This window comes from Pangasianodon hypophthalmus, chromosome 17, assembly GCF_027358585.1.
Source record: "Pangasianodon hypophthalmus isolate fPanHyp1 chromosome 17, fPanHyp1.pri, whole genome shotgun sequence".
NCBI classification, from domain to species: domain Eukaryota; kingdom Metazoa; phylum Chordata; class Actinopteri; order Siluriformes; family Pangasiidae; genus Pangasianodon; species Pangasianodon hypophthalmus.
Window position 1 is genome coordinate 16,377,402 of NC_069726.1, and position 22,137 is coordinate 16,399,538.

The window sequence follows — 22,137 nt, forward strand, 5'->3', positions numbered from 1 at the left end:
ATACAATTACTGGATATAAAAAAAAAAATTCACAAAATCCCATCTTTCAAAATTATTAACAAGTTTAGTTGGAAAGAATCAGTGATGAGTAAATGAGATCATCTTGTTTGCTGATGGGCTACGGGGAAAGTCTGTGGTTGGTTGTTTGCCACAAAAGGAGTTTGGGAATTTTCTGTGCATACACCAGCTATTTCTCATCACAAATAAAATCGTAAGTCAAATAACAATTACAAAGAAACTAATTTATACTGTCATTATTGTCCACAGTGGCTGCTGCACCTGACCTAGTGCACAGAATTATGGGATAAATAGGACAATGAAGGACATAGTCATAGGCTTATGCAATTGATTGAGTACGTTAACACAATACAAATACAGCACGTGATGACATACTACAATTTCATAACAAAAAAATTCCCAGTCTCAAAATGATACTGCTAGAGGCTAACCTCTATGCATTTCTCCTCACAGCACTTCTCAAACTAAATTCATTGAAAATGCCTCAACTAGCGCTGTAGGACTTGAATCCAAGACCGGTCTTGAGACATTTTCTATATTGGTTTGGACTTGTCTCTGTCTAGGGCATTGGTCTCACTAAATATTGTCTTGGTCTTGACCAAGAGTTTGTAAAAAATAATGTTTGTGTTGTCTTTTCTTTCCATATGCACAATGTTTGGAAGAAATAATTTGCTCTTCTAGATAAAAAGCTCTTCTAGATAAATCACTGTAGCAATGAACAAATGAAGCCAACTAGTTGAAGTAAAGGCTTGGCCTTGAAAAGGATTTGATGGTTTTCTGTCTCAGTCTTGACTCAGTCTTGTTTTGGTTTCAGTCTCAGTCTTGTTTTGGTTTCATTTGGACTCAATCTTGACTTGGCCTCGACCCCCTTAAAACTCAGTCTTGTCTCGATCACAACTAGTCCTGGTCTTGGCCTTGACAATGGTAGTCTTGACTACTGCCCTAAACTACATATAAAGGACTGCAACACTGTTTAGTCTGGCCTGTGCCACTGTTGCCCTTGAGAACGTTTTTAAGTTCAGAATCCAGAAAAATCTCTCTTGTAGGCCTGCAGGTCATAACTAGATTAAGGCTGTTCATTCAGACCCTTGTCAGGGTCACAGTGGATCCGGAGGCTATCCAAGGAATCCCTGGGCATGGGGTGGGAATACAACCTGGATGAGGCACCATGCACACACCCACACACACATATTCATACCCTCATCTACACCCATAGCAATTTAAAATCACTGATCCACTTCCTGGCATGTTTTTGGGAGGTGGGAGGAAACCAGAGTCCCCGGAGGAAATCCACACAGCCATGATGAGCACATGCAAAACTTCACTTGGCCAGTAACCCAAATTCAGGTTAGAACCAGGGATCCTGGAGCTGTGAGGCAGCTTTAACCGCCTAAATGATGTCCTGTACACTGCTGTAATCTGTCAGAGCTCCAAATTCTCTAACATTAGATCATGTTTGTAAGTCACTGTCTCATTATCAAAATCATTACCATAGCAATCTTTAAACAAGCCCAAAACAATGTTTGCTCTTCACAGTCACTGATGTCTACATATATGCAGTGAAAACACCAGTGCGGTTCTATTTGTGTAATTAGACACTTCAAGGAAGTATCACTGACTGGTTCAACAGTTTTGAGTAGAAATACTGGGCTGCTTGGGCTCCAGAGCTCTGTCAGAGATTAGGCATATGATGAACAATATGTCCAAAATTGTACACTGCTGTCAAAAATCAGCTGGGTGAAAGTATTTCATTAGGTAAAACAGCAGTCTGTTCAAACATTCGGAACATGACTCCCTTCCTACAAATACAGACGGAGTAGACAGCACTTTTAACATTTCTGACACATCTATTATCATTTTCAGCCAAGACTTAATGCAGTTCCATTTGCTTTTATTGTCTTAATGTTTTAAACCCTGCATAAAAGTCCAATTATTGTACTTTGTACACAGATGCAGAAATTAGGAGACAATAATGATGCATCTGAGGGTTGATTATTTTCCCATCACTAACACACACACACAGAGCCTGGTACTGCTTGGAAACAGCTCTCTCTTTTCCCTCCAGGATCACACTCAGGGCAGGAGATAACCACGGGACGTGCAGATTACTCTGATGACTCAGCAAAGCCTTCAGAACTTCAGCTCACACTCTTCACTGAGTGAATCTGTGCTCAGGATACACTCTTCCATAAATAAATGACTGATTAGCTGAGATAAAGCCTGGAGTGGACTGGATTTAGCTTCTGCATATCCATATGACATATCCTCCCACTAGATATTATTCATCTTATTAATCTGACTGGTCAGAAGGTGTTGATTAATTTTCTATAACAGCAGCTCCAGCAGTAGGTCCGGTTGCAAGGCAAATTACAGGTATGTATTAATCCGCTCGTTCTAACGTGCTTCTATAGTAACAACTCATTCACAGAGTGTATTTTGGACATTCATATAATCCAACTCTAACAATAAATAGAGTTATTAAGAAGTATTGTCATTTAAAGGTGCAACAGTAGATTTTTTATATTTCTTACTAGTACAAATAATCTGGAAAAATATGTTGAACATGATTAAAAGTGATGGTTCACATCATGGCTTGAGAACAAGTGTAGTTCATGGCTAAGAAAACCTATTTGGAGAACTGCCTTATGGGCCAGAATGCTTGTTTGTGTTTAAATGGGTTTTTTGTCAGTCACTTTATAGACATTCCTCAAAGCCCTTCACTCCACCCAATCTCAGTCTCAAATCGGCAAACGCCCAGCACAGCCAGATAATTCTCCTGTGAGCAATCACCAGTGAAGGGGATCAAGCTGGACACAAAACTGACAACATTACTTCTAGACAAGTGTGTAAACACAATCTGTATAAAGCTTTGTATTGTTCGAATGTTATATCGCCTTTATATAACAAAGTAGATATGATTTTTTTTCCATTACAAAGAAAGACTTACTCGACTGTCTTCATAAATCATTACGTGCTAATTTTGTGTGTTTATAGTGTTATCACTTGGCTTTCAAGCAGTTGAACGGTCTATCTTTTAGCTAACAATGCTGACGTGCTCATACCAGGGCTTAGAGCTCATAAGAGAACAGTGACAGAATTATCATTATGGGATGAATTTTGTGTGCTAATAGTGTTTTAACTTGTTGAATGTCTGAGTTCGCTTCAACATCCATCACTAATGCTAATAACTCTAGTTAGCATGCTAATCCGCATAGGTTCTGGGGGCCGAGCTTTGTCTACATGGGTAGGATTTTGCAGGGTGGATGTGGCTGTATATTCAAGTGTATATCTTTTCATCGTTTATCTTTTTGTTTCAGCATATGCGAAGGAGCGGTCGTCTTTCTCAGTATTCTGTCTACTCTCCGCACACAATATGTAAACAGCTCCTGCACCAACCTTCTTTTGGCTCATTACTGACCTCTAGCAGCGTACATGCACACCACGCATACACACACACACACACACTGTTCACTTGAAGGGCAAAATTGATGCATTTAACAGAGGAAACCACACTATACACCCAAAACCACTTCCTTTTGGTCGCCATGGAACTGAAAATGTACTTGACCACTAATAGGCAAGAAAAAGCTTTCAGAAGATATTTTATTTACCATCATGTGACATAAATTCACTGCTTAATGCGTACAGAGACCAGAGAACTCAAAATCTGTCCCCTATGTCCGCGTTGCTTTCTAAAAATCACACACTGCATATTTAATACCAGAAAAGCAATGCTTATAAGAGTGAGCTCAGAGAGCCATAGGCATGGTGGGAAGGCAGACTGAAGTAGACAGACTCAGACGTTTGGCAGCACGCCTGCCATGCTGACTCACATCTCCGGCCCAAGATAGAGTCTCAGGAGCCAGGAAGCGACAGCTTTCTCAGCACAAGCTGAGAGGCCACGAGCCCCAACATGCAGGTGCCTGTCACATGACTTCAGCACACATCAGTGGGCCACCTGGCACACACGTCAACACGTAAACCTGTTTACTGCACGCTAGCCAGTCACACAGGATTAAAGCTGACGTCTAATGTAATAAACAAAACACAGACAGCAAAAAAGCCTGCTGACTCATCATTACTACATGATACCGGTGCTCCAGTTATGTCTCTTTAACTCAAGTCTATTAAGAAAATCAATAAATGTCATAACTAAATTTATACCTCATATAAGGACTGAATGGTATGGACGAAAATGACGTTACAATTGCTGTATGCCTTGCAACCTAAAACAAAGGCAAACCTGTAAATATCACAGTTTAAGATTGGCCTGCATTAATTAAGAGAGAAATAAAACACAACAGGGCATGCTGTTATAGGAAAATAATCAACAACAGGTTTCACTTTGGTCCGTTACAACCCCAAGGTTGATTATTTGCCAATAACGGCATGTCCCAAAGTGCTTTATTCATTTTATAAGACAACAATTTGTCAATGATGACAGTTTTCAGATTAACTAATACAGTGTGCAGGGAGTTTGCATGTTCTCCCCAATGCTTCGGGGTTTCCTCCGGGTTCTCCGGTTTCCTCCCTCAGTCCAAAGACATGCATTTTGGCTGACTGGCATTTCCAAATTGTCCGTAGTGTGTGAATGGGTGTGTGAGTGTGTGTGTGCGACTGTGCCCTGTGATGGGTTGGCACCCCATCCAGGGTGTTCGCACCTTGTGCCCCGAGTCTCCTGGGATATTCTCCAGGTTCCCCACAACCCTGTGTAGGTGAAGCGGTACAGAAAATGGATAGAATGGATTTAGTAATAAATGACACATCATACTTCTGAACCACTTATAGTTACATTTAATGTTGTGGAGCAGCCAAGAGATAAGTATAAACAGTCATTTCCTCATCAGACTCTCTTTTTATTTCCCTCTTGAAAGAAAAAAAAATGCAGCTTGTTATGTTACTAAGAAACCAGAAAGCACAAAGTCTCTTCTGTTGTGGAAAACATACGGAGTGTTACAAAGCGCTGACACTGGAGACTCCTTACATAAATGTTTAATAAACATCTCATTACAGAAAACATCACCATATTAAAGATTAGATGTTTTTCTTTGTTAAATAACAACACGTTTTTTTTTTTTTTAAATCCTTTTATCATTAGGCTGAGATTTTATGAAGCATCCGCTGTATCTCCAAGTCTTTGTGAACACATTAATATAACCTGTGATTTGAATTATAGCTGGCACAACTGTCAGAGCTGCTGCTGTAGAAAATGAATCAACACCTTTTGACCAATCAGATCAAGAATTCAACAGCACTGTGGTGTAACTACAGTTCATCTGTAGTAGGTTGATGGCAGAATATGAATGTAAAAGTGGAATGAATATTTCAAAGAAGGAAGTGTATATAATATGATATGGCAAATATTAATTCAACAGGAATGGAAACTGAATTTTTTTTAGTCACTTTAAACTGGTGTGATGATGAGCTTCATGTCTGTTTCACTTTAAATAATCACTTTTTTTTTTTACCAGGGCCTCAAACAAAGAATATGGAAATTGCTATAATATAATATAGCATGAGATGCACAGCAGGATTGTGAATGGGTGGAGACTGGGGCAGTTGTTCAGTTCAGTCTGAAGGCTTCAGCATCTCCTGAGCAGGGAGCCGTGAGATTTAATTACATGGGGTGGAATGAGGCAGGCAATTTACTGCCATCAAATTGAGATGATGAGAAAAGCTATATGACACAGCAAAGCCATCAATCTTCTGCAAATATGAATCATCTTGTTCCCTTGTTATTATGACAGACATAGTGAAATATTCTGGAAACTCATTTCTACTGATGTCTAGGAGGACGTCTCATCATTGCCACTTGTTAGATCTGATCGTTAAAGCTTTTTGTTTTGTAATTGAAATCATTTCTATTGAATGCGCTGTGAAGGCAACTGCATTTCAGCATACAGGAAAAAGGTTTGCATGATGTCAAGCTGAAAGCTTTTATGTTGCTGTAATAAAGCATATATCGATGACCTGTCACGGGTTAGCATGAGAAGCTGAAGACAGTTACTGACTGAGAGCTAATAGAAGTTCTGCCTCTATTTAACACAGAGTTGGAAAATGAAAGGAGATGAAATGGGCATGTGTGCTTTTGTTTAATATTTGCTTCACACTGAATGCTTTGAGCTTCCTGTTGGAATAGGAACATCCGACTTCCTGGGTGAAAATGGGAAGTACACAGAGGCAGCAAAGCAGCCGTTTCAACCTTCACATTTAGAGGACGTTAGAAAGAGAGAGAGAGAGAGAGAGAGAGAGAGGGAGAGATGCTGCAAGCTACAGTTCCGAGGAGTCACTGCGGTGTGCACACACACTCGCAAACGCTCTGACACACACACAGCTGCCAGCCTGATCCAGAGTGCACTCTAATCGTCATCATCACTGTGATTAACGAGAGCGTCATGCAAAGCCACTTACTGGATGGAGGCGCGTTCGGGATCGGCCAGGTCTGGCTGGGCAAAGCATCCGGACACCAAGGAGCCCATAGAGTCCCCTGGCAAAAAAAAGAGGAGGACAAGGAGACAAGGACAGTCCTTGCTAATAAACTCCTGAGCTCTCGCTCCTGCGCGCCATGTGATCTCTCAATAAACTCCTGAGCTCTTGGTCCTGCATGCCATGTGATCTCTCACTCCCTCTGTGCCGGCTCTGACCTACATGGCTGCTAGGACACAGGTAGCCCTTTCTTGCTTATTCATTAGGAAGGCCATAGAGCGGCTCCAGAACGGCTGGACGAGTGCCGCGCTTCCTGCCTTATGCTCCATCTGCAGGCCGGATGGGGAGGAAGGTGGGGGGGTGGTGCTGAGTGGGGGGGAGTGGTGGACTGGTACATGGCCCCTCCTCGTGGAAAGGAGTCAGAGAGAAAGGGAGGGCTAAGACAGTGAATGGAGAAGATTGTGCTCATCAGGAACGCTGTGATGTCAGCGCTGACTTTATTTACGTCCGACACGCTGTGGGGAAGAAGTCAGGAGCCTGCCTGGGTGCAGCGAGTGCAGACTGCTGCTGCTCCTCTGCTGGAGCTATAAATAACGCCGCAGCACCGCCCTACAGCTCAGTGGACTTGACAATGAGGACGTGCATCACATTTGAGCTGCATTTCTATTTCATGAGTGCACGGGTGAGACTGCATGCTTTAGTCCTAATACGATCCACTCGCTTGTTAACGGCGTCTTCAGCAGGATTAGTGTTTAAGCAACACTGAATGAACTGTATGCTTCAAATGAGTTCATAATTTCACTGTAAAAGCACGCAAGCTGTACGACTGCAGGATAATCGCTAAAATTATACTGAAATCGCAGTCATTTATCATGATTACTTATTCAGCTATTTTTGAAACAAAATAGTTATATTGCACTTCCTTTATTTAAACAAAAGGACACTTTACATTATAAAGCAATATTCTAATCATATATACCAAATATAAGCACCGTTAGGCTAAAAATAAATAAAAACAGTCAAAATATAGGAATAATCTCTGATCCCTAACATTAGACAGTTAGCTAACTTTAGTGAAACTCACCACTATCACAGTCACTCATAGGCCACAATTATCATTTATTATCAAACAAATTATTGTGATTAAAAATGTCCTATTGTCCTTATGGCTCATCCACAATCATTTATCACCACTAATACAATCCATTTGCTTGTTAATGGTGTCTTTGACAGGATTAAGTACACTCAACTTGTCTTTGTTAAATTAGTACTCTTTGGATAGGGTAAAATGAAGTAATTTTTGGAAGGAGTCTCCAGTCTCAGAGGTAAAGCTGTAACTTTTCCCAGACAGGAACTTATTCAGGATGGTAGCATGACAAGCTGCTGTTTTGTCTTGCTAACTTTAATGACTGTTTATTACTGTTGTAATGTAAGCAATTCCAGTTATGTTATGGATGTAACATTTGCACATTGACTAACAGAATGTCTCACAGCAGAGACAGGATTAGGATCAGTGAGTCAGTTTGCATTATGTATGAATGTTGTCATTATCCTCTTGAGGACAATGCAGACAAAGCATAAAATCTCATGTACTGATTTACATGTTTCAAATATATACCAATTTATCAGTGTTATAGATGTGACCTTTTTTGGGACACGTTTCCTACAAAGTCTGTGAATTTTAAAGACCATTACAGAAAGCATCATATGTAGGCCTATAACAGGAAAGAGACTTAAACGAACAAAAAAAGTGTAGATTTGAAAATATTTCTTGTTTTGGGAATACATCATTAAGAAAAAACTGGCAGTATGGATGTGACATGTTTGCGTGTGGATGTGACTCAATTTTATTTTTCCAGGGTAAGGTTGACTTTTGCATGGAAGTGCCCAAGCCATTAGGGCTGTCATGACTACTAGATTAAATACAAGTACCTGTTTTTAAAAAATTCTCAATTCCAATTTACCGTTTCGCGTACTGGGCAAAATGGCGGAGGCATGGCAGTGCACAGACGAGGGCCTGTGCAACAAATGACAAAGAATGTCACCTGTGTAGGAGCACGTTGCATCAGATGTGAAAAACAATGTTGTTGTCTGCCGTCAGTGCAAAAATGAACTCAAATATCATACCAGCACGTCTTCAATGCTGCAGCACCTGAAAAGGCGAAATCTGGGTTTCTCAGATCCGCCGTCAGACACGGCACAGTGAGCTCACTACTACACAGATTTGAATAATTTTGAATAATCTTAACTTGCACACTCATTTTAAGCATAAGCCCAAAAATGATGTGTATGATGTGTGTGATGTGTAGGATATATTCGCATTACATTATGACAGCGTTTTTCACCACTTACACACCTATCAGGGCATAAAATTTCATAGAAAATAGATAGAAATGATAATTATCTCTGACCAAATGTGAAGAAAACATGTGAATACATCAATATTTTTCCAAATGTGCATCGCATGTTTCATTATAAGGTCATAACTCCCGCTTTGAGTTTGCATGTTTCCATGGTTACTCATCACACAAATCAAGGAATTATAATCGCTGTAGCATTTCTATCATAAAACAGTGGTCAAATATCAAATATTGAGTGATAGAACCTTTCGAACTATATATAGTTTGGCAAGATAAATTTTAATTGTTAAGTTATTGTTTACGTAAGTCTATCTTTATTCTGAATTAAAAAAAAAAAAATCAGATTACTCCTTTAATCGTCAAAATAATGGGCAGATTATTCCATTACCAATATAATCGATAGTGACAACCCTATATGCGATAATGGGAACTAACATGTTTTACTATAAACAGGTGAAAAGTATGATGTGTCGTTCATTAATAAGTTTAAAAAAATTTAAACTTATTGCTTATGCTGTGGTATAAGAGGAATAGACACTTCGTGACGTGCTGTTATAGGAAAATAATCAACTGCGAGCTCACATCACTGTTAGTGCGAAATCGGAGTGGGCCTACACTACCCATCAGCCCCTGCATGTCTCACCTCACTGAGCACTCACCCGTGTCCTGTTTCACCTAATTAGTAACACTATATAAGTTAGCATTTCATCTAGCATTAGTTGTTTGTTGTCGTGAGTACTTATTATCACCTATACCCTGTATGTTTACGATTCGAAGCTCTATGTTGTTTGTTTTGTTTGTCTTTTGTTTAATATTAAATTGCTTGCACTTGGATCCGCCTCCAGTTTCTGACACATTGATCATTTTCCTATAACAGCACCCCCAGTCATGCGTTATTCCTTCCTTAACTATGTAGCCAATGTAAAAGGTATAAACTTAAAAAGAACTATTTTTTCATGCATGATAATATAAAGCAATGTGGTTATAAGCTCCTGCTCCATCTCTGATTAATCAGCTTCAACAAATTCACGAGGAAGCTGAGCAGAGGCCCGAGCCCATTCTCCTCCATTCATCCAGGAAAACACGCAAACTCGGCTGAGGGAGGAATCTAAATCCTCAGCCGGCATAATAACCTTTAATCCATAAAACTCTGAGGAATTTCCTTCAGCTCCTGAACCACGTGCGGTTCAAACAGAGCCGAGCGGTGGGCTTTAAAGGGCCTTTGTGTTAAAACATGAGGAAACACACCGAGCCGAGCCCACAGGTAGCAGCAGCACAGTACAGCAGCTGTGTTGTTTCTGTTAGAGATCAGACTGTAACACTGTACAAATACAGGCTTAGTCTCAGCGACGCCTCTACTTCACAAACACACACTCAGAGCAGGATCAAGCCAAAAATACAGCAGGTGTGTACAGCTAATCGTGATTTACATATCATATTACACGTATACACTGAATCCTGAAGTCAAGTTAATATGCTTTACCCACATAAAGTGAGTTAAATGATTTATTTGAGTTAAATCATCTCTGAGAGAGCCTTTTAGAGGAGCAAAGATTAATATTAATATAATATGAAAGTACAGCAGTTATAGAACATCAAATAAAAAGCTGGCTTATTTTTTATCATTCTTGTATGGTACACACTAACCTGGTATTTGTATAATCAAGCAATATTAATATTATTAATAATGAATTAAATGCAATTACCAATATGACTGAAAACGTAAACTAATAAATTATACTACTATATATTCTTGTGAGCTGTCCTATCTTTATTTGTTTGTTTGTTTTTTCATTTAGTTCACAATTTAATTGTTGGTTAAATAATCTTACAGAATTTTAGAATAAACTCAGATTTTTCTATTTTTTCACTATTTTTGCAGTGCACCATTTTATTTTTTTTTTTGGGCATACATTAGAAGACATTTCTACGATGTAATTTTTATATTAAGTGAAAAGTATAAAGTATATTATGACAGGACCATCAGAATCAGTGTTTCTGAGGCCAACAAAAATGTTTTTCTGCTCAACTTTTCTGCTCGTCTTCTGAAATTCCAGAAATAAAGGCGCCTCTCTGTCACTCATGCCTGGTCATGTCACACCCGTCTCTGCTGTCACTCATACACTGACAAGTGACAACTAAATACACTCTGACATGTGCCTACTGGAGGGCGAGGTGAACTAGATGTGCATTACAAGGTGTAGTTTGTTGTTTGTGTACTAGAGGATAATGATTACTGTACTTTCAATAATTTCCTTTTCCACAACAGCAGTATAGCAGCATTGGTCTCTCTTAGAGAATTATTTCTTCCCTTGGCATTATTCTGGTTTGATAACAAACTGTAATTCCCAGCAGCAGATGGCGCAATTTCATCAAAATGAATCAAAAGTTCGTAAGAGAACTGATGTTGCTGATCCTTCTTTAACACAGTTTTACACTTCAGTTTTCTCTTTACAGAAAGCTCATTTTAATATTAATAATAATATATATATATATTTCTACTCATGATATAATAAAGTGGTGCACATAGAAGCAAACCTACTTTTAATAATATGAGAAAATTTAAATTCACTTGATATTATTTTAAATTAGTATAAAAAGTCTAGATATGGATGAACTAATCTTATAACAATTAATAATTTATACAAAATAAATTATACATTATAAATGGTTAATTACTGTTAAAACTGTTGGAAAAATATAACCTATAATTATAATTCAACTTATTATAAATTGTATCACTTATAAAAAATGTAGTGATATATAAATTATTATAAATTAAATTATAAAATGTAATTATTATTTTTTTTAGCAAAGTAAATAAATTTAGGATGTTTTTTTAAGATATTGTTGCAGTCTAAGTTTTAGACCTGTCAAAAAAACATCACTTTTTATATATCATTCTAATTTTGACAACAGTTATGTATTTAAAAGGCCAAAAAAGTACACAGTGATCTCATTTTCTACGTTTAGTCGCTTCATGTATGTCTTCAGAAACATATTTTTCTAAATCTTTTTTGGTCATATGACCCTTGTTGTTTGATGGAGGGATTGCACGGATTCCAGGTTACCTAATAAATGCAAAGCCATGTAAAATATCAGCAACGATACAGTAAATATTACTGTAAAAATGAGAACAAACCTAAAACATAACCATTAAAATTATGTTACTGGCTCCTTGAGATTTTCTGCACTTAAGAAAGTGACACTTCTGTGGTTTCTGTGATATAAACACACAGCGTAGCTGTAATGATAACATTTATGGCAAAACACAGTTAGAGGTTAATTAATATTTGAATATTCAAATGCATTCAAATGAATCTTCTAAATGATTCAGTGAATCTTCTAAATGATTCAAATTGAATGCATTTTCAAAAGAAGCTGACCGCCCCAGTGTTATCCCCATCTCTAAATCTCTTGTGTGAGCAAAAGTGTGCAGGTGTGTAATTTTTTTAATTGCGCTGAGCCTCTGTGTCCCAAAGCTCATTCTCTAAAATGCAGATGAATGCAGAAAGCAGCAACGCTGAAAACAAAAGAGATGATCATCACACTGCCGATACAGGTGTTCACTGACTCTACAGCAAACGATCCAGCTGTGTTTATAATGTAAAAGCGGGGCATGTTGCAGCTACCCCTCATGTCCTACCTCGTCCAGCTCTGCAGCCAATCGCTTGTGTCCTTCCCCATCATGCCATTGGCCAAAGCTCCATCCGTGTGTCCACCAATCAAGTCCACTCGCTCTGTGGATGTGTTCAGGAAGGAGGAGGTCACCTCCAGGGCAGCTTTCCCGCTCTTCCCGGTCGCACTGACGCTCAGCACCTCCTCGTGCCTGCTGCTAGCCTCCATAAACAGGCCGCTTTCCTTCAGCCGCTGCTGGATCATGGGCGTGAGGGGCATCTCCACAACCCTGCGTGTGTGCCCTGGCTCAGCCTGTGTGTCCGTCTCATCAGCCGAGGAAGAGAGAGCGTCCAGTGAGTCCAGGCTGCTGTAGAGCGTAACGCACAGGCGATCCGACTCCAGGATGCTTTCAAACTGACTGCTGAACACGTCTGTGGCCTCCTCGCTCTCGCTGGCTCTTCCCTCTACACTCCTACTGAGAAGAATGTAGCAGTAAGTTAGAGCTAGCTAGATACTCCAACTAGATATTATTCAATATTCAATACTCCAACTAGAAGTTACTTCTATATATACTGGCTTGTACACACTCACCTCCCAACACACTCAATTCTGAAATCTGATTGGTTAGAAGGTGTTGATTAATTTTCTGCTCAGTGTATATCTGGCTAGGCAAATCACAGATTCACATTAATGTGCTTTTTCTGATATGTTAGCGTTTCTATAGTAACAACTAGTTCACAGAAACTTGTACAGCAAATACTCCACATAATTCAAAAAAAGCTAACAATAAAAGGATTTTTAAAATAAAAATGTGTTACTTAACATAGAAAAACGTATAATCGTTGCTGTTTTTAAGATTTCTGTGACGAGATGTTTATTTGACGTTTTTGGAAGGAGTCTTCAGTGTCGGTGCTTTGGAACAGAATCTTTAAATGTTCTGACAAACTTTTCAGGACGCAGGTATTTTCCGCTATGCTGTTTCTCTCTAACATGACAAGCCACATTTTGTCTTAATAACTTCAATAAAGAGAAAAACGAGAGTCTGTTGAACCTCTATATCATGATATCAGGAAGTAATTTGTTTGGTAGACGTTCCACAACATTAAACGTAACTATAAACGATTAAAAAAGTATGGCATGTTGTTCATTAATAAATAAAACATTGTAATCATTACCAAACTGCCATGATGTAAGAGGAATAAAACACTTTGTGTGGTGTTTTGGGAAAATAATCAACTTTGGGGTAGTAACAGTAACTCAGGAGACACCACATGACCCCATCACTGATTATTCTCCTGTAACAGCACGGCCTGTCAGGTTTTATTCCTTGTGCATCGAAATGACTAGATCTGGGATGGGCAAATTATAACTCAGAGTAGTTTTCAACCTCGGAGGTCAAAAATGAGTTAGTCAAGGTGTTACATTCGTCATTTACCACCTTCTATGGTACTATTTTGAACAGATTAACCTTATTCCTACCACTAGATGGCAGACAAACGCAACAATAACAGCCAAGTGCAAAGACGACTGTACAATTATTTTTTTCAGAAATTAAAAAAAATATTGTATATATCATATACGTATATATAAGTAAAGTACAGCAGTATTCTATCATATTACCTGTATCAGCTGTTATGCTAAAGAGCCAGTTAGTGACATTTTCAAACTAGCAGCTACTTTACAAGTTTGGCAAAATGTATTTTTTTGCCAAATGACAATATCAACATTTTGTTGCACAGCAACAAGCTACTTGTGCTGGAACTACTTTTTTATGGTGGAAGTTTTTTTATGCCTGATATTTAACACAGATGTTTGAAACAAAGTCCATTTGCTTTATGTCTTTTGATTAATTTGTAAACTGCTGGATAAAAGAACATGAGAAGGAGTGTGTTAACGAAAAATAACATCTGTTTGTCTGGAACCAAATGACAGCTCTGATAACACACACCTTCTAGTCTCAGTAAGTGTGAAGTAACTAAGCATCATGTCCTGAGAACAATTGAGGAGCATATCAGTACTGGATCTGGATAGTGTTTGGGCTTGTTCAATACTCTGTGCTCTGATATTGGAAAATTAAAAATAAAAAAAAAAACAAAAAAAAAACATCAGTGTATCATCCCAGCTATTGTGCTCAGTCATTTCAGAGTTGAAAAAAAAAGTGTAAATGACGGACATGCACTAATCAGTACAAAACAGGAACAGCACTAGGCAACGCATCTGCCAAAATATTTGGTGGCTAAAAAGAAGAAGTGCTGCCGTCCATTAGCCACCAGCTTTCAGTCCATGTGGTGCTCATTAAAAGAAGCACAGTCAGATATTATTACTGCAATATCAGCAGGAAAATGTGAATATGATCCTGCTAGCTAATGGCTAATCCAGTGTGTGTGTGTGTGTGTGTGTGTGTGTGTGTGTGTGTGTGTGTGTTGCAGTGTAAATCTCATACCTGGCTGAGCTGTTTTCTGTCGCTTCAGAAACACACACCACCGGCACGGTGGCCTTGAGTGTGTTGTCCTGAGAAGGTTTCTCCATGTCCTGAGTCGTCTCTTCCTTCTCTTCAGCCTCTCCATTCAGAAAAACCTCTCCATCAGCCTGGTCCTCCACAAAGCGCAGCTTCTTCTGGGGTTTCTCTCGCGCTTTGCCCCCGTCCAGGAAGGCACTGAAGATGCCGGGGATCTCCGCCAGGATTTTGCTGGACTCATCCAGAGAGGCATCCAGAAGCCTTGGTGGCGAGTCTGCACTCTCGCCTCCCTCCTTCTTTTCCATAACGGGCACCGGTGCAGGTTTATGTTGGCTTGTGGGTGCATTCCTGGCGTCTGGGCCGAGAGCGGGGCTCGCACAGTGCAGCTCCTGCGCTGAGCTCGGGTCCTGAATCAGCGCCTCACACCATGAGTCGAACGTCACGTCGCTCAGCTTTTCTGTCTGCCCGGAGTCTGAGGCGCCGTTCTGTAGCTCTGAGGCGTGATCGGCTGTGCCCGGAGGAGAAGGAGGCGTCCCGTTGCAGGGGATCATGTCTGAAGTGGCGTCTCCTGATTGACTGCCCTGCTCGGCTGCCGCAGCATCCCGGGCTCGGGCCGTGAGGCCACTCAACAGCTCAGCCAGCTCCCTGTCGATCTCCTGAAAGAGTGACGTCTCGTCCAGTTCATCCTCCTGGATGGAGGGGTCAGGGATTGTGTTGATGTCCTCCAGCTGGGGGTTCGAGTCACATGTAGAGGCTGAACAGAGACAACAGAGCACATACAGACAAACATTCCTATATTAACCATTCAGTCAAAAAGACCCATTTTTAAATTTTTAAAGCATTATACACGACTTTTCCCAATATGAAACTTTAATTCCATCAAACATACAAAAGTCACATGAATATGTGTGATATACATACAACCCCAGAGCTCTCACCCTATCAGTTCAAGGCTTTAGCCACTTTTCTTTTTCTGTATCCATGTTGTTGTCATAGTTTATTGATTTCACATTGTACAGACACTTGTGTTCCTGCCACAACTCAATCAGTTCAATCTGTGAATGCCTGGCTGCTTTTTTTTTTCATAAACTGCTTTTTGCTCTGGATTTTTATTGGCTACTGACAGGATCGTTTCAGATTTGTGTACACTAATTGACCTCTAGACTCAGGTCACAAAAAATACATTCGACACATTTGAACTTGATCCATTTGGCCTGAAACTCGATCAGGAGGCAAGAGTTACATACTTCTTGATTTTCTGTACCAACCATCCAATTCCAAGTACTAGCTGTCTCAGAAAAATGCAGACTGGAGCCAACCAGCACAAAGTCAGCTCAATTGTGAAACTTGTGTAAAATCAGGAGTCATAACACGAGGTTATGACAAATGTATAAAACACTACATTAAAACACTACATTAATCTGGAGCTACATGATACGACTCCTACTGATTTTACTGTTGAATTCTCAAATCTGATTGGTCAAAAGGTTTATATTATTGTGCTGATTCTAATACATTTATCTTTTCTATAGTAATAGCTTACACAGGGACTTGTATGGAGGATGCTTAATGGATTAAACAAACATGCAATAGCTTTGATGATGTTTTCTGTGTGGAGACATTTTGCATTTTTTGAAAGAAATCTGCAGTAGAAGCACTTCAAGGTTAAGGTGTAACTAAGTTTTCCGAATCCAGCTAGGTCCTTAGGATGGATCGTTTTGCAGGTCTTTAAATATCATGACAAGCTGTAATTTTTTGTCTCAATTCACTAACTTCAAGAGAGAGAAAAAAGAGAGGCTGGTGAGGGAACGACACTTTACAGCTGCTATAACGTAAGTGATAACAGGAACTAACTTCTTTCGTGAATGTTCCACAACATTAAATGTAACAACAAATGTATAAAAATGTATGAATTTCATTTTTAATCAATAACAATTGTTATCACTGACAAATGGTATAAGAGAAATTAAACATTTTGGGATGTTATTGAAAAAAATAATCAGCACCCACCATGTTTTATTCCTTACATCAGAACAGGGTTCATTCAGATACTTCAATTTTTGTTTTGAAGGAACAGACTAGATGTCTTATTTAAATAAATGTAAGGTTTAATTTAAATATCTTAACATATACTAAGATTATTTAATTTAAATAAATGTCACCTTTAATTTAGATATATTGCCGTAATGGAGGAGGAATAAAACACTTCAGGACTTGCTGTTATAGGAAAATAATGAACTTCGGGCTGGTAATGTCTTCACCCCATCACCCCATAGTGTTTTATTTCTTATTTAAACACACACATACACACACAAGCACTCCATTAAGCCAAAGCTCAGAGGCTGGACCGAACAGCTGCACATCACCACATTTAATTCTACTCAACTGATGCTACAGGTTTAGCTGCAGGTTTTGCTTTTCACCCGATGCTCTTTGAGCTTAGAACAGCAGCTTTACCATGTTCTCCCACATTTACCATGTAAACAATCAGAACTTTATCAACATTATCGTGTTATCAGATTCCCCTATTGCTGTCATCCCAGTACGAGAGTGCATCAGCGTGTGTGTTAGAGTGTACTGATTGAGCTTATCATGAATAACTCTAGTGTGGTTAGGGAACACAGACAGACTGTGTTCACACTCTATAAACACAGAGAGAGAGAGAGAGAGAGAGAGAGAGGAAGGGACGGGAAAAGCGCCCAGTCTCAGCTACGGCTGTGGTTCATGCACATGTCTCTTTCACTCTTTCACAAAAAGAACAGCACAAGCATTCAATAATGCTAAAACTCCTTGTGAATACGTCACTTTGGATTATCCATGCCAAAAACAGAGCTGGTTTATGAGGTGCTGAAGAAGAATGTGTTCACCAGGTGGCAGCATCTGCCTGTCCTTACCTAACAGAAAACATAGGTGCAGCATCTTAATAAAAAAATCTTTACATCTTTATAAGTCAAGTGAGTTTTTATTGTTATTCCTCTCTATAGCATGTATACACTGGAACGAAATGTCGTTTCTTCAGGACCATGGTGCAACATAGGTAACACGGGCAACACGCAAGACTACATAAAGTGTAGTCTTACACTTACACAACCACAACAGTGCCAGACGAGTGCAAGACAATAAACACACAGAACAGGACAATAAATAGACAGAACATGGGCTGTAAACTGTAAACTATTATGTGGTGTAGGTTGTAGATGCAAAATATTTAAAGCATTATACACATCACACATTTCCTCCAAAGCCAAAACCACACCAAAACTACCTTTGGCATTAATTAGTTGTATTAATTAATGCATTGTATAGTTACTGTTGTGAAACACTTTTAGTTTATTTAGTTTTTCATGTGAGCTTCCTGAGTGGTGCAAAAGAACAGCTTTTTCTCTATCGCAAAAGATCGCAAGTTCAAATCCCAATGATGCTCCAGCCATCCATGGCTAGGATTCCAACAGAGCAAAAGTACCTGTGCTCTCTGGGATTCCTCTGTCAATCACAGCGACGCTAGCCAATCACAGCCTTCTCTGAGCTCATGTATGTGGAAGAGGGCGGATTTTCTCCGAGTGTGTTACGCTGGCCAGTGACGAGAACTTTAAAATCCTGTGAACTTCCTGATGCATTTTTTTATTCCTGTGCTCAACGTCACCAGGAAGCGGAAAGTTGTAACTTGGGATTTACATCATTTTCATCCATTTGTAAGATGTAAAAAAAAAACAAAAAAAAAAACACAATGGCTCCATGTTCGTCTTTTGTAAGCAACAACAGAGCCAGCTAACAGTGATAGGTGATATATTTACCTCCTCATAACAGCCATCTGTACAGACAAGATTTCTAGATTTAACATGTCAATATGTCTGTATGATGATTGATCTAAAGCAAATACTTGTATATACAACACAGCTCATTTAAAATAAAAAATGTTGACTGCTAATCCTGCTTTAAGCATCCATGTTGATTTGACATCACATGTTTACCTGTAATCCCACAGGAAGCAGCAGTAAACATTTAAAAATGCTGCTATCAGGGTTTTTTAGCACCGCAATAGTACAATAGTACAATAGTTCAATGACTGTACTATCTGAATAATGCTTTCATTTTTGTGTGTTTGTCCATGACTGTTCATGGATTACGTACTGTCGTATCACTATTGTAAAGCGTCCTTGAGCTCTGAAAAGACACTATATATATTAAACATGTTATTATTACCACAAAGAGCTTTTCCTGCCCCCACATGGATAGGAATATCTGACAGTTTTGACTTTGTGGGGACATTTTGCTGGTTCCTGTTTTTCAGAAAACTGAAGATTTTTATTTAAAAACTAAAAGAGCCAAAAGGTTTCATTTGTTTACTGAGGTTAAGGTTAGGGTTAGGGTTAGTATAGCATTAATTAGCTGCATTAATAATTATGCCAATAGAAGATCCTCACAAGGCTAGTAAGACATACGTGTGTGTGTGTGTGTCCATGTGTGGTGTGAAAGAGAGTGAGAGACAGATAGGGAAAGACAGAGAGAGAAAGAGAGTGTGTGTGTCCATGTGTGGTGTGAAAGAGAGTGAGAGACAGATAGGGAAAGACAGAGAGAGAGAGAGAGTGTGTGTGTCCATGTGTGGTGTGAAAGAGAGTGAGAGACAAATAGGGAGAGAGGAAGAGAGAGAGAGACAGAGAGAGACAGAGAGAGAGTCTAGGTAGGTATGTAGGTGTGTGTAGGTGTTTGTGTGTGCGCAAGTGTAACTTTGTGTGTGTGTGTGTGTGTGTGTGTGTGTCCTTATCACTAGAAACACAGCTGCTGGGTTTAATAGCTTTATAAACCTTCTATCTCATTATATTAGGCCTGAATACATTCTGTGTAATAGGAATGAAATTATTGTATTTAATGTATGGGTTAAGAATGTTATGTTGAGGATGGAACACATCAACAGAACTGTTAAAATATTAGTTCTGCTCGGATATTTTTTTATTCCATTTCTGAGCCCTAGTTACAAGGACAACATGAAAAGCTTGGTGTACTTACTACACACCACGCTATCAGTAAGTCAGTTTAGAAAAAAAAAAAAACTAATGATGTACTTATCTGATATTTTTTATGTAACAAACTCAGCTGCCTTTTAAGGGAATGCGGGTATTTGACTCCATCCTACAGTTCCAGAAATGGCGTGTATGTAGGTCAGCAGAGTCATTTCCGCAGCTCTGAAGCATGTCATTCTTGCGTGCACTTCTTAAAGAGAGCCTGAACTGTCAGTCAGGAAAAGTCAACCATCATGACCGTGAGCGGAAACAACAAAATCAGTCATGCAGCAGGGGAACTGGAGCTTTACCTGTCCTCTTCATCTTCAGCGTGTTGTAAAACACGAATGAAGTTAGTGTGTGGAGCAAAATGTTGACACCAGAGACCTGCTCTTCGACTGTCATGAGTTAGTGCGGAAAAGATGCGGCTATTATAAGGTTATTACTAAAGATGAAACTGAGAACAGCTTTTTCAGGCTCTCTTCAAGAGAAAGAGAAAAAAAGGGATGCCTGTGGTGAACCACTATTTATAGTTGCTATAGCGTAAGTGAGAATTAACTAGTTTCGAGGACATTCCACAACGTGCATGTAAAAATAAACAGATAAAAACTATGATGGGTTGTTCTTTAGTGAATAAAAAATTGTTAACATTGGGAATTGCTGTCATGTTGCTAACAGTAACTTCGCTTCAGTAACTTCGTTTATACAAAGTAGAATTCTGCACCCAAAAAAAATGCTCAAAATGTTCAAAGAATAAAAAATGTTTCCAAAGCTACTGTTCAAGGATAATCCCAGGGTAGGAGTTCTCTTCCTTCAAATTAAATATATGTGTGAGTGGAGATGTGAGTTCTCCTTTAATTCATCTACCTGTTAGTCACTAATTCTTACTTAATTATAATTATTATTATAATTAGTTATAATTAGTAATTATTAATTACTAACTAATTAATAATTAATTATAGCTTGTTAACAATAATCAAAATGGCTACAGTTTGTATACATTTATCAGGATCAGTCTGGCACTGCTTCAGGTTGTTTTAGGTGTTCTAACCTAATCTACGCTATCAAAAAGTGAGAATAAGCAGTGCTATGCTGATCAACACACACATCACCATGGGGAAGTAAGTTAGAAAATTCCGGGTAGACAGATTTTTGTGCTGATATGAAAAGAAAAGTGGCTCATGCCACATGCACACTGTAACCATAACAACAGTCTTACTAGTGTTCCTAAGTATCGTCTAACTGATTAGTCTATCTTGCTCTCTAGATTAGATTTATTACTATCATTAATAAAGATGAAATAAAGATTGTTTTCACTGTGGTGACTGTGAGGAGGCTGTTTTTCTGTAACTTTGGAGGCAGGAAATCAAAAAAGTGAGAAGTCATTTTGTAAATCGGCTTACTAACAAGACTAATTTTTTTTCACCGGCACTTTCACCACCATGTTTGTTTCTCTCACTTGCAACTTGACTGATGAGGAGATAAAAACTGCTGCTCATGTTGCATCACAGGACAGCGTAATATACTCGAAGGAAAGCGCTATCCGCCCTGTTCCGCATACCTGATCTCACAGACGCACATGATTGGTTAGTGACGCTGTGATTGTCATGGGAGTGAGAGTAATGCTATCCCTCCCACCCAGAAAGCACGGCCAATTTTGCTCTCTTGGATTCCCTGCTATGGATGGCTGCGGCATCGTTGGGATTCCAACTTGCAATCTCCAGGCAATAAGGTGAACACACATTTTAGCCGTCTTAGTTTAAAATTCTGTATGTTCAGTCAGTCACTGTGTGGATTTGCTTTAAAAACAATCCTATTAGCTTATTAAAAGCTTTCACATGAACGGAAATAGCAAACCTGATATTGAAAACCTGTATAAATTCAAACAAACGAAATGATGATGAGCTTAGATTTAGTTTAATTGCATACAAATAAATGATGAACACTAATCCCGCCCACACCCCTAACCTTTGTAGCATTTAATAATGACCCTCAAAATGAGTCACGTGAATAGCTATGAATTTTTAAAAAAAGTAACATCATGTGGGAAAGAATGAAAAGTTAAAAGATATCCTACCAGTGCCTGGTGAACTTGAGTCGTGTGTCTTTCCGAAAAGAAACTCGTACTTGGCCTTGGCGACACTCTGAGCGTGCGAGGAGGAGCCGTTGACCCAAACAAATGTTTCGGCCTAGAGAAAGAGATCACTGTTTAACATGCACAGCAGTATCACTGAACGCTTTCACTGTGAGAACACAA

The 22,137-nt window shown here is 39.1% G+C and overlaps 1 protein-coding gene across 9 annotated transcripts in view; it reads right to left on the bottom strand.

Moving 5' to 3' along the window:
• The window catches only part of psd3l (pleckstrin and Sec7 domain containing 3, like), a 127,865-nt gene that overhangs the window by 84,690 nt on the left and 21,038 nt on the right, over positions 1–22,137 (bottom strand). For 7 of the 9 annotated variants that reach the window (XM_034312732.2, XM_034312731.2, XM_034312734.2 and 4 more), the window contains 3 exons: positions 21,958–22,069; positions 14,866–15,634; positions 12,451–12,897 (listed from right to left, as the gene is read on the bottom strand). In XM_034312732.2, coding sequence (XP_034168623.2) covers positions 12,451–12,897; positions 14,866–15,634; positions 21,958–22,069 — 1,328 coding nt within the window. Of the gene's footprint in view, positions 1–6,429; positions 6,713–12,450; positions 12,898–14,865; positions 15,635–21,957; positions 22,070–22,137 lie in introns of those variants that run through there. The other 2 variants (XM_034312733.2, XM_034312737.2) reach the window with 2 other exon arrangements.